The following is a 13,371-nucleotide window of genomic DNA, read 5'->3' as shown; positions in this document are numbered from 1 at the left end:
AAGCAAAATTGTTTTTAATTGGCAATACTCATTGCATTAGCAGAAATAAATGTTTGGCCTATATTTAGAACCAAGAAGAACTCATCCCAAATTGATGATTACTACTATTATTTACTGTATGTTTTACTGTTTGCTAACAATCCAGTACAGCCACCTTAAATTTGCTTGTAATTCAGAAGTGCCAACACAGGTTTTCATACACTATTTGACCTGAGCTTTTCTTGTGATTTAGGATGGGAGATACTCTCCTCATTTGTAAAATAAGAACTATATACATTATAAAGAAGTATCCTTTCCAAATCAAGGCAATTCTGATAGAAGTGGCTTGCCTGAATTGAAAGCTGTCAGTCCTGGTCTAGGTTTCTGTCTCAGGGTCTCAGTCTCAGGGGCTGATCTGAGGGATTAATTAGCTAGGTTTTTTGTTTTGTTTTGTTTTTTGTTTTTTTAAAGCTTAAAGAATATTTTGCAAGTGTGTTTAATTCATTCGGGCTGAGCACTATGATAGAAGAAACTTGAATGCAGCCATCCTCTTCTTTCATGGACTCAAAACCAGAAAACTCACTCCATTTTTACCAATGTACCCTGAGCCTTGAATCAAATGCTAGTGATCAGTGGATCCACAGGCAGAAAGATGGGGGACATCCTCAAAGATGCCTTCAAGGAGGATGCCTTTAAGGATGGAGCAGAACCCCTAAATTTGCTTATGTAAATATGACCTTCCACTCTTCCAAACTTCCATTCTATTACTGCTTCCTCCCAAACCCCGGAGCAACACACAGAGTCTCCTAGTACAATTAGTTATTGCTGTCATTCCGGGGCGGAAATACTTGACACCTGGCCTCCCTCTGGCCTCCTGAATGGAGGACGCTGCCACACACCCGACCTTCTGAAGTTCTCAGGGCAGATGGAAGCTGACATTGGGCCACTTACCTGGCCAGGATGTTCTTCGTCACAGTCCAAGACCTTTGGGGGAAGAGAAGAAAACAAAAGAAAACAAAACAACTTACCACTCTGGCCCAGTCCAAGAACAACTAAAAACACCCAGGCCGCCCGAAGGAATGGGGCAGGAGCTGGCCGGCAGTTTTGCAGGCAGACAAATGAGGCAGTAAAAAAAGCCAGGGCGGAGCGGCACATAATGCAAAGCAGCCCGCACCGCGCCCGCCGCCTGGCTGCTATCCGGATGCGCGCTGGCGACTCCCGGGCGCACCTCGGGGCCCGCGGGCCAAGTGTCGCTAGGACGTTTCCCGCAGGCCGAGCAGGCGGACGCTGCGGCTCGCAGCAAGCGGTACAGGTACGCTGGCCCGGACACCGCTTGGCATTTCAGGGCCCCCAAGGCCCTGCCAATTGGTTCGGCGGGTCGTGCGATCTCCGCAAGAAGCACCTCCTCTGACGGTCAATGGCCCGGGGCGGCGACGCGAGCGGAGGCTCAGCAGCCCGCTCTGGGACAAAGAAAAGAGCTTTTGTTTCTCTCCAGCCGATGGGGCTTCTGCTGCATAAATCAGCTTAGTGAACAGCCAAACAGAATCAAACCCAAACAAAGCCCGAAGCCTGGGGGAAAAACCAGCCTAAAGTACTATCACTGGGTGATGCTGCATCTGTGGGAGGGGACGCCAGCGAGGCCGAAGGGGAAAAAAGTCGATGGCGCATCAATCAGCTCGAGCTTCTTCCACAGGTGGGCAGGGAGACCAATTCCACTTAGTTACAGCTTTGCAGCCTCGTCAGCTGAGCAGCGGGCAAAGTCAAAGCGGCAATGTCCTGGCTGCCGAGGGAGGAAGCGCGGGGTGCCAGCAGCTGGGGGAAACGGCTCCGGCAGCACCTAGAAGCCCCCGCCGGCGCCCGCGGACACACAGCGAGGCATAGCAGCTCCCCGCTTGGCCGGGAGTGGAGCGCAAGGCTGCTAGCACAGGAGGGGAGGTTCCGCAACGGTGCAGTAGCCCGGCCTTGCGGGGCGGGAGCTTCGTGCCCTCGTCCTTCTGGCCCCAGTGTGCGGCTCAAGGCGTCCCGCCGTCCAGAACCCGGGCAGCTGGCGCACTCTGGGGTACACCCCGCGAGGAGGTGAGGGAAGCGAGGCTGGCTAGGGGCGGGGGAGCCGTGGTCCTGCTCCGGCCCCCGGGTGGGGGGGCTTGCGAAGTGCTGATAGCAGGGCGAGCTCGGGGCCGCGAGTTGCTAGGAAACCGCCCCACGCTACCCAGCGCCTCGCCCCGGCCGCCTGCAGGCGCAGCGGCGGCTCCGGCGGCAGCAGCAGCAGCAGCAACAGCTCGGAGCAGCGTGGGCGGGACATTGGTGAGGCATGAAGTCACCGCGGCCCACACTCGCTCTTTGTTTTGCTCACTCCAGCTCTTTTTCTCCCCCTTGGCTCTGATAGTTGTCATGCCCACCGTTAACAAGAGCTCCTGATGTGTAGCTGCGCAACAAGAATCGCTCCCCCTATTCCCGTTTTCCGTCCCCACCGAATCCCTACACCCCTACGCTCCCCTGGCCGGTATGGAGACTCGCTCAGTAGTAATGGCAGCTGCGCACAAACCCCAGCCTCTCACCCGGGCACTCTGCGCTCCTTTGTTCCGAGATACTGCCCGGCAGCCGCAGCATACAAAGTAGAACATGGGGGCCTCTCCTCGCCCCCAACACCCTCTGTTCCGCGGGTGCGCGCTGCCAACTTTGCTTGTAGATATAGGAGCTCACCCTTTACCCCGCCCCAAGACCGTCCGGCATCTCTCCAACACTTGGAGAATTGGTCCAGTCCGCAGAGGCCATACCCGGAGCTGCTAGCTGAAATTTCTCGCGCCTCCTTCTCCTCTCCGAGTCTGAGCCCTGGGCTGGACAGCCTTGTTCTTCCCAAGGTCTGGTGGTGGCTCTGGGTTTTGCTAGTAACAGTGGGTCTTTTGACCTTAAGCGTCACCTTTCCAATAAACGGAACAAAGAAGTTACAAAGTGCGGCGAAGCAGGAGAGAGAAGCTAAGGAGAGGAGGAGAGAGGGCGTTTCTGCCCGCTTGCAGCTCAGAAATTTAAGTTCAAAAACGGAGCGGGTATTAAGCTGGGCAACTATCGGAGAAGCCGCACGCCTCCTGGGATCCTGTCACTACCACTCTAGGCCGAGGGAGGGAACCCAGTCCCCCGGATTGAAAACAAGGCACTGTTTGCAATCTGAGACACAGTGATGGTTTTCTTTTTCCTCTAGGGGCAGGAGTGGTTCCCTGTGGTAAAGTCTGACCTCTCATTTTTCCACTAGCTGCCTGCCCCACGTCTTTCATAGGGCACCCTCCTCTTACAGGCATCAGACCAGTCCAGCCAGGTCAAGGTGAAATATGCGGGAGTTTCCCCTCCTTCTTATTTGTTTAATAGTTTCCATCTCCATATTTGGAGTAAAAAAACAAGTAGGAGGTTTTGTCTGTCTCTTTCTCTCTCTCTTTTTTCTGTTTTCTAATTGTTAACTGAGTGAATGGAAAGTACCTGGTTAATAAACTACAACATTGAAAACTCCCCCTTTTCAGGTGTGGACTGCACATTGGGACCCACAGAATTAGCTAAGCAAACCAAGAACCCAGCTGGAAAATTACAAGTGCCTTAGATCTACAAAGCAGGTCCTTTTGAGAGACCAAACAAATGTTTCAAACCCAAAAAGACTGATATTCTTAAACACAATTCACTATAGGCAGTGTACTCTGAAGAGATAATTAAATCTAGCTCAGCTTATTAATTTAATTTCTTTCTTTGGTTCCAAGTTTAAACAGCTCCAGTTTTGCTTTCGGTGGTCCAAAAGGGAAGGCCTAGAAACTGGCTGGGATGGGGATGAAGACTTTAAATTTGAACACAAAAGGAGCATATTCAAGCTCTCATTAGTCCCTCTTCAATGGTGAAGAATGTGTATTTTCCAGCGATTATTTTACAGCCTTAAGTAATACAGCGATTGTTGAGACAGTGTAGTGTTACAATGAAGAAAAAACGTCAATTCATAGTCCCTTTAAGGACGTGTGTATAAGTGCACTCTACACTGTAAAGTGACTAACATATCAGAGTTTCACGACATATTTAAAAATCTAACTCTCTATGTTAGAAGTGTAAATAGCAATTTTGGTAGTAAATAAAATGTAAATTTATGTAAATAATAATGCATGTAGTTTTGTGACATTGACTAGGTATGCATTAATTTTTAATTCTATACATATCTTCTTTGACTTACGATGGGGTTATGTCTTTATAAATCCATCATAAGTTGAAAATACTGTAAGTTGGAAATGCATGTGATACACCTAACATACTGAACATTGTAGCTTGGCCTAGCCTACCTTAAACACACTCAGAACACTCACATTAGCCTGCAGTTGGGCAGTATCATCTAACACAAAGTCTACTTTATAATGAAGTATTGACTATTTGCATGAAATCTATTGACTACTGTATTGGAAGTGAAAAACAGAATATTTGTATGTGTACAGAATGGTTGTAGGTGTGTTGGCTGTGTACCCTTGTGGTAGCATGGCTGAATGGAAACAGTGGCTAGCTGGTTTTGCCCAGCATGAGACGTAGGTATCCCACCACACATCACTAGCCTGGGAAAAGATTAACATTTGAATGCAGTTTCTACTGAATTCATACCACTTTTGCACCATTGTGAAGTTAGAAAATGGTAAGTCAAACTGTCATTTAGTCAGGGACTGCCTGTATTTTTAGATGTTTATATATTCTATACTACATACTAGGCAAAAACAACTGTGTAATAAGAGGAATAAAACAGTTTGTAAATCTGTTGCAGGAAATTTTGGAGCCCTTTAAAATGAAAGACTTCCATGTTTTGTTATATGAAACCCATGCAAATGCGTAGCAGGATGCCAGTTTTATGGAGTTGTTGAAGAATAATTACAGCACCATTTATCCCAGTTGTAAAGAGGTTATAATTCTGGTTATCAAAATAAACTAAGACAGTATCCCAGCTGAGACTGTGATCCTGGCAAGTTATTTACAAACAAGTTATCTGTACATTTTGGGCTGTAAAGATAAAAGTGAATTCTCCTGAGCCCTGCGAATCACCCATAGGGTTTTCTTTCAGTAAATAAAATTAGGGCCCAGGAACAAAAGTTTGCTTTTTTCAGTAAGTGTCATTGGTCACCACAACTCATCCTTTTTTCTATAAGAAAATATATAAGATACCGTGAAGAAATATGGTATTGTTATCTTCATCATAGTACCTGAAGAATTCTAGCAGAGAAAAAAAATGTTCCAAAAGATGGTTAGTTGATTAATTCCTGTTTCTATGATGTTCTGCTTTCTTGCTTTGAAATGTCTGACAGCTAATTTTTCATCATTTGTGGTAATGAGAGCAAATGAAATTCACGAATAGTCTAAAAATAACATTTTAGCTATTCATTCCAATCTTCCCTATCATCAGATTTTTTTAGTTGTTAATAAGTCATAAAATTTAGATGAATTAAGTTTCTTCCCTGTTCCTTTGATTTCTCCTTAACCTTGATTTCCTGCTAACTCAGTTTATAGGTGAGAAATGAATAGGGTATAGATGGATAGCAGCAGTGAGAGAGACATATGAGAGACTGCTTCTTTCAGTGTGTATTCAGCCTTTAACTAGATTTTGTCCAAATTATTGACCTCATGGATACAGTTAAAACCATATGTGCATTTTAGGGGCGCCTGGGTAGCGCAGTCGTTAAGCGTCTGCCTTCGGCTCAGGGCGTGATCCCGGCGTTCCGGGATTGAGTCCCACATCGGGCTCCTCTGCTGGGAGCCTGCTTCTTCCTCTCCCACTCCCCTGCTGTGTTCCCTCTCTCGCTGGCTGTCTCTCTGTCACATAAATAAATAAAATCTTAAAAAAAAAAAAACATATGTACATTTTAATATTATATCTTTCTGAAGTTAGGATCAGATATTCAGTAGGCTGTATGCAGATGTTCACAAGTTATCTATAATCTTGTTTCATCTACAGCTCTAAGGAGATAATGATTGACCCAGTAAGTAGGATGTATTATTGTGACTATGACTCCTAGCTTCTTCCAGTGATAAAGAACATAAGCCACTGGGAGGTAGTTTTCACTGAAATATTATATTAGGTAGTGTTCCTCATACTGTGGACTGAAGACCGATTACAATATAATCATCTGTTGAGTGATTCCTTAGCTCTATTCCAGGAGTTTCTGAATTCATAGATCTGGTGTGGTATCCAGAAATATTTATTACTATAAGATCCTCAAATGGTTCCTTAAGTACTGAGGTTTAAGAACCCCTCCCATAACAGATTAATACAGAAACTCCTTAAAGGCCTCTTGGGTGCTTATTGACAAACTCCAGTATCAGATGCAAAGTCAAAGAAAAATGAATTGCTGGAGCCAATGTCTCTTCCCAAGATATTCTATGAATGATTAACTCTGTGAGATGTTTTCAGAAACAGATTTCCATGACTAAGTTTGGGAAATGCTGGGTTAAAGTTAAGTAAAATCCTTTACTGGAGGATTTTCTAGAAACTTATACAGGCTACATGCAACTGGATTCTCCAAAGGAAGAACCCTTTTCCAGAGAACATTTCACAGACTAATTTCTATAAAGCACACTACTAAATGAATCCTATTTTATGAAAGTAGAAACTAAAAATAAGGTTGGTGAGAAGACTGACCTTACTTCTTCAAGAGAATTACTGAGTAGACATAAATTAGAGCTCTGAGTCTTGTCCACTACCTCATATCAGTGATGACTTTTGGTTTCAAGTAACAGAGTCAGACTGTGACTGCCCTAAGTGAAAAGGGAAATTATTGGAAGGAAATTGGGAGCTCACAGAGGAGGCTGAGAGACCAGGATTGAACAAATTCAAAAACCAAGGGAGGCATAAGCAGGGGCAGTAAGCACCCAGCAAATAAGAATGCTTTTCAAATCATCCCTTCATGTTTGTACCACTTGCTCAAGATTCAGGATCCTGGCTGGAAATGTCGAATTTTCAGAACTTCAGTCACATGAGTCCCCTGGCCTTTTGAGGGGTAGAGGGAGAGGAGGAGGAGCTCTTGCCTTTGGCTTCCTCAGTGGAAAATATAATACTCTTTCCCAATGAGATGGCACAAAATTGCATAGGGTGTTGAAGGGAGCTCTGTAAAGTGACAAATGCTCATCACTCAGATATCCTGACTTCCACTGGCTATTGCTTTGCATTACAGTTGGATTTGGGGTCACAAAGAAGTTTTAACTTAACTACCCTGCCTACTAACTGATACTTTGGCTAGTAGTGTTAGTTATCTTCATGGGTACTTTTGAATGAAACATTTTCTATGTGCACAGTCTAATCCTAGCTTTCTGTTATTTTTCTATAAGCTGCAGTTGCCCACAGTGATGATAACTTTATTCAGATGTATTCTTCATTGGCTGCCTTTTCCTCCCTCGTTTCCCCACTCTTCCCTAGCATTTTCTTGTCTCAGGCTCTTCTTCTGGAGGAACCTAACTAAGACAAATAATACATGAGCCTGGAAACCACTCTCCAGAGTCCTCCACGTGTGAATTTGAATTTTATTCTTGTCTAGCTATTAGGCAACCCACAGAATAAAAAGTACAGGAGCTTTGGAGCCTGAAAAAAAACTGTTTGAATCTATTACTTAGTAGCTGTAGAACCATAGGCAAATTATTTACCTTCTCTGAGCCTCAGTTTATTCACTTATGCACAACAAAATTAAAATAGCTACCAAAATTGCAAATTAAAACAATGAGATATAAGTATACTTCTATTGGAATGGTCAAAATCCAAACACTGACAACTGGTGAGGATACGGAGCAGTAGGAACCCTCATTCATTGCTGGCATGGAATGCAAGAGGTACAACCACTTTGGGAGAGTTTCATGGATTCTTACAGAACTAAACACACTCTTACCATATAATCCAGCAATTGCACTCCTTGGTATTTACCCAAAAAAGCTGAAAATGTATGTCTACGCAAAAACCTGCACGTGGATGTATACAGCAGTTTTATTCGTAATTGCCAACACTTGCAAGCAATCAAAATGTTCTTTCATAGGTGAAGGGATAAATAAACTGTGGTATATCCAGACAATGGAATATTATTCAGTGCTAAAAAGAAATGAGCTATCAAGCCATGAAAAGATATGAGGGAACCTTAAATGTATATTGCTAAATATAATAAGCCAATGTGAAAAGTCTACATGATGTACGATTCCAACGATATGACATTCTGGAAAGGCAGAAGTGTGGAAATAGTAAAAAGATGGTTGCTAGGGTAAGGGGAAAGGAAATGATAAATCGACGGAGCACAGCGAATTTTTAGGGCGGTTAACCAACTCCATATAATACTACAATGGTGGATACACATCATTGTACATTCGTCAAAACACATAGACTGTAAAATATCAAGAGTGAACCCTAATGTAAACTATGGACTTTGGGTGATAATGATGTGTCAGTATAACTTCAGTCATTGTTTCAAGTGTACTGCTATGATATGGGATATTGACAGTGGGGAATGTTATGTGTATCAGGGTGCTAAGAGAGTATGGGAACCCTCTGTACTTTCCAGTCAATTTTGCTATGAACCTAAAACTTCTCTAAAAAGTAAAGTTTAGGGGTGCCTGGGGGGCCTAACTGGTTAAGTGCCAGATTCTTAATTTCAGCTCAGGTCATGATCTGAGGGTCCTGCGATCCAGCCCTGCGGCGAGCTCCACACTCAACAGGGAGTCTGCTTCTCCCTCTGCCCCTCCCTCCATTCTTTCTTTTTCTTTCTGTCTCTCCAATAAATAAATATTTTAAAAAATAAAAGTACATTTTATAGAACGTACACACACAAAACTGCCGAATAAGATTATTGTGAGAATCAAAGGAGAGATCATGTATGAAACATGTTAGAATTCACCATATATTCTACAAACAGTTTTTGCGATGGCAATTTAGATTATTTAAATTTCACAATATAAACAACACTGAAAATACATACTTTTTTCAAGACTTGCAATTTGTCATAAAAATACCATCAAATATCTTTGGTTTTGAAGAATACATAACTTTCTTTTTCTGGTAACTATACAGTTCTTTACCCACATTAGTAGATGTAGTGAGCATGACTTAATATAGATGCCTGTAATCCTAGCGTTTTTTATGATGGTCTAGTTTTATGTCTTCTTAAACAAAATTGTTCTGCAATCTTTTCAGCCTGAAGTCCTCCGTGTACGGTTTGACATAAAACTGTATGAAAACCTCACTTATTTGTACTTGACAGGGACAATATACTTAACTGCCTTTTATTTAAAATCCAACATGTTTAAACTTATATACAGTTGGGAGGGCTATATGAATATGTAGTGTATTTTAAATGTTATTGCTTTATTGCTCATTGCTCTAAATGGATAGCAATGTTAAGGACCCACAGCTGGTTTTCCCAAATAAAGGTATCAGCAGATATTAAAAAGACAACATTTCACCATTGACATAGTTCATCTGTTGAGCCAGGATGGTATGTGGACTGATTTGCACATCATTACACAGCTAAAGGCCTTTCTGAACTTCAATAACTCAGAGTGAGCCACCACTAAAATTTTCCTTCTCAGCATTTTCTCATGATCACATAGCCTCTGGAGAATGAAGTCACTACAAAATTTAAATTATTCTAATCAGATTCACATGGCATTTTTATACTTGGAATGCTTCCATTCTCAGCCCCCTTCTCCAATTTCAAAATTACTTCATGTTTCACCTTGAAGAATGTGACCTTTTAGCATAGTGAGGAAATTCTTTGTAAATTAGGCACAGGATATTCAATTTCAACATTCATTTAACAAATATGTAAATATTTATTGAACATTTGCTATGTGTAAAGTGATAGAGCCTATGGAAAATATAAGCATCAGTAAAATCCAGTCCTTTTCTCAAAGATATTTAATCTGATTTGGAAATAATATGTAATAACAAAAGATGACTGAGTTGGTAAATAGAACAGGTCAGAAATAGACTCTAACATCAATAATAATTTAATATAACACAAACTATGCCTTGAAAATTGATGGAGAGGAAATAAATAATTCAACAAATGGTATTGGGATAATTGTTAGCTATTTGGAAAAAAACAATATTAATTTAGAAACTTACTGTATATCCAAATACATTCATGATGGATTGAAGGGCTTATGTGTAAAACTACAAATCTTTTCTATTTTTTTCTGATACTGGCATTAAATTTCTTTCTAAAATGTAAAGATTATTTATCCAATTTCAAAAGAACAAATCAACAAATCTGATGGTGACTTCTTTAAAACTTAGGTGTTTATACATACTTCAGAAAAGGGTATAAATAATACCATAGACTGTGTTCATACAAATCAATAAGAAAACTACAATGGATTAATAGATTCTGTACAGTAGATTAATGTGCAACCCTAATTTCATGTCTGGGAAGTTAGTCCTCTAAAGATTCAGAAATATAAGAAAATTGTTTATAAAGATGCACATTTCAGTATGATATAAAATAACAACAAAAAAATGCAATGATATTTTTGGTCTTTTGAACCCTTTTCAAGCTAAAGCAGCAGAGAAGATTATCAAAGGTTTTTTGTTTTGGGGTTTTTTTTTTTTTTGGTAAAGATTTAATTTATTTGAGAGAGAGAAAGAGCACAAGTAGGGGAAGCAACAGAGAGAGAGGGAGAAGCAGACACTCTGTTGAGCAGGAGAGGGAGCCCAATGCAGGACTCGATCCCAGGGTCCTGGGATCATGACCTGAGCTGAAGGCAGACACTTAACCAGCTGAGCCACCCAGGTGCCCGAGAGCTTTCCTTCTGAAACACAAATCTAAACTTGTTATTCTTTTCTTAAATCTTTCTGTGGTTCATCTTATGCTATTCTCCAGCTTTCTCTAAGCCATGAAAGAGAACTTTAGTTCGCATCAGCTATGAAACCTTGGATATTCTGGCCCCAAATCACAATTCCCAGTGCCATTTTGTATTACATCTCTCTTGACTACCCTATGCTCTACAGAACAGAATCCTGATTTTCTATAAGCACTTTCACTTGCCTTTTCATAGGCTTTAACATCAGCTGGCCATGTTTCCCCCACCACTTTTTCCTTTCCTTTTGTCCCACTTTATTGTTAAGAATAATTTTTAATGTCGTTTTTACCAAGTCTTTCAGAATTTCTCTTGGCATAATCTACAATATCTTCCACTTTTAAGTAATCTTTAAATAAAAATTTTTCATTAAAAAAGTAATATCTTTTTATTATAGAAAATTTGAGGACTATATTACTTTTTTATGGTGAATTTCATTTGCCTTATTTTTATGTAGTTTTGTTCATACTGGATCTACCATTTTTGTTTTTAATATGCATTCTTCATGAACATCTTTCTATGTTATATATTATTCCCTAGTGAGTTTGTTATTCAGTTTACTTAAATATGCTCCTTGATTCCACCAGATTCTTGGCAGTGAAACAGATAGCTTACTCAAACTGGCTAATTTGAGGAGAATTTGTTAATAAAGAGGCTATTTATAAACATGGGGGTAGAGTGTCAGTGATAATGCTGTATTCTTGAGTTCAAAAAACCCTGGAGAGATGCATCACTATCTTCCGGCTTCAAAGAGTAAGAGAAGGGTGCATTACTAAACCCCAGAGGTATTGAGTGTGTGGATATCACCTGGCAAGTTCTGTCACCTTTGTTCAAGAGTCACAGCCAGCCTGAAGTCATTTGCGTAGAAGGGACAGGAAGAATAACTGCCCTACTTCGTTCTTTTCCCCCCTTCTCTGATGTCCTGTTAAGACATACCATGCACGAAGCCTATCCCTAACCAAGAGGGTAGGCCCCTCAAGGCAGAGAGTGTAGTGGAATGGAAAGCTAGTGGAGCAAACAAAAGATACCCGGCATCCCTTAGGATGGGATGGGGGTCGTTTATGGTTTTTGACCTTCTTAATAACAAACATATTTACACAAATCTTTTTTAAAATTCTTAAATATTTAAGGCTTTCTCCTTAGGAAAAATTTTCAAGGTGAAGTAACTGGGTCAAAGGTTAGATATATTCTCAGGGCTCTTGATACTTCCTGCCAAATAGCTCTGCTTTTCCAAAGGACCCAGAAAAACAAGAATAAAAGGACATGTTGAGAAGTTTTGCCCAGTGAAGAGCCCAGCCATGGGAAATCATTGTGTCTTTGGAAATAACATTTTAAGGCAGGCTCCCAGCAGGAAATGGACAGCAGAGTTAAGCTGTATAATTGAAGCCTAAAGGGTAAATTTTATGGAAGGGAACAAGTGATAGTGTAGTCTTCTGGGGCTTATAGCAGTAGGAACTTTTAGCACCCTAGTCTTGAAGGATCAAGAAGAGGCAGTATTTCAAGGAACACACACACACAGAAGGTATGGAGGAGCTGTATAAAAAAAGCTTCCAGACGGGAAGAAAGGAACCCATTGGTGAGCCAGAAGGGGAAAAACAAGGCAAATAAAGATCTTGATATCAATTTCTTCCTACTCTCCAAACTCCTGCCAGTGCCTAAGATGGGTCTAACCCAATGAAAGCCAGAGATAAAGTAACCCTTCAAGGCAATCTATGCTGGCTAGTTTCCTGGGATACAAAGAGGGTAGAGAAGGGAACTGGATGTGGAAATAGAAAATATCCAACCTATTTAGCTTCAAAGGAGATCAAATAGCCAAGAAAAAGGAGATTGGCTTTATTAAGATATCCATAATCTACCTTGGCAAGATTAGCAAAAGAAACATGAAAATTTTCCCTTACTCTAAATTTCACATTTTTGCCTAATTAATAAGTGTTTTTATTGCTGTGAGCAAATGTCATTCCCTCTCAAATATACCCCTAACTGCTTGAATTTCCTGGATCTTCTTGACCGACTATGAAACACACATTTCAGAATCAAATATAAACACATGTTTTGTTTGGCCCTCATTCTATCTGCCCATAGAGTGGTTTAACTTAAAAAAAAAATTTTTTTTTTGCCAAATGCTTTAAAATCAGGAGATATCATAAAATCCAACTTTTAGCTTCTTTTGAACAGTCATATTACTGGACACAACTGGGCCTTCATTTCTGCAAGGCATTGAATCGGAGCTGCATACCTGCTGCTACCTAAGAAGGAGCCCAGGCTCTTCATTTTGCCAGTCTTCACCACTCCCTGTTGTATTTTTGATCATCAGTTACTAGTTTCCAGTGCGATCATGCTGCTGCTTTTCATATAACGAGGCTGGTTTTGCTCATATATGTTACATGCCCACGTCCTGTAGACATTTAAGTTTGTGGTCCCTGCACGAGTGGCTCATAGGCAGAGGAGGCCTCCGATTCTTTATTTTCTTAGGATCAACTGAACATTGAATGTCGATGAGGCAGCTACATTCTGAACATTGGGGGGTGGTATAAGTAAAACTACTGACAATCTTTTCACAAT

The 13,371-nt window shown here is 41.2% G+C and overlaps 1 protein-coding gene across 2 annotated transcripts in view; it reads right to left on the bottom strand.

Moving 5' to 3' along the window:
- The window catches only part of ITGB8 (integrin subunit beta 8), a 79,113-nt gene extending 76,738 nt beyond the window's left edge, over positions 1-2,375 (bottom strand). For both annotated transcript variants that reach the window (XR_004628084.1, XM_002915366.4), the window contains exon 1: positions 1,008-2,375. Coding sequence is in view for 1 of the 2 variants with exons in the window: in XM_002915366.4 (XP_002915412.1) it covers positions 1,008-1,134 (127 nt within the window). In the remaining variant the exon portion in view is untranslated. The remainder of the gene's footprint in view (positions 1-1,007) is intronic.
- Between the last annotated feature and the right edge of the window lie 10,996 nt (positions 2,376-13,371).

Source organism: Ailuropoda melanoleuca, chromosome 1 (assembly GCF_002007445.2).
Source record: "Ailuropoda melanoleuca isolate Jingjing chromosome 1, ASM200744v2, whole genome shotgun sequence".
NCBI classification, from domain to species: Eukaryota; Metazoa; Chordata; class Mammalia; order Carnivora; family Ursidae; genus Ailuropoda; species Ailuropoda melanoleuca.
The sequence above is the reverse complement of the archived record's forward strand: the minus strand, read 5'-3'. Positions and strand labels throughout refer to the sequence as shown.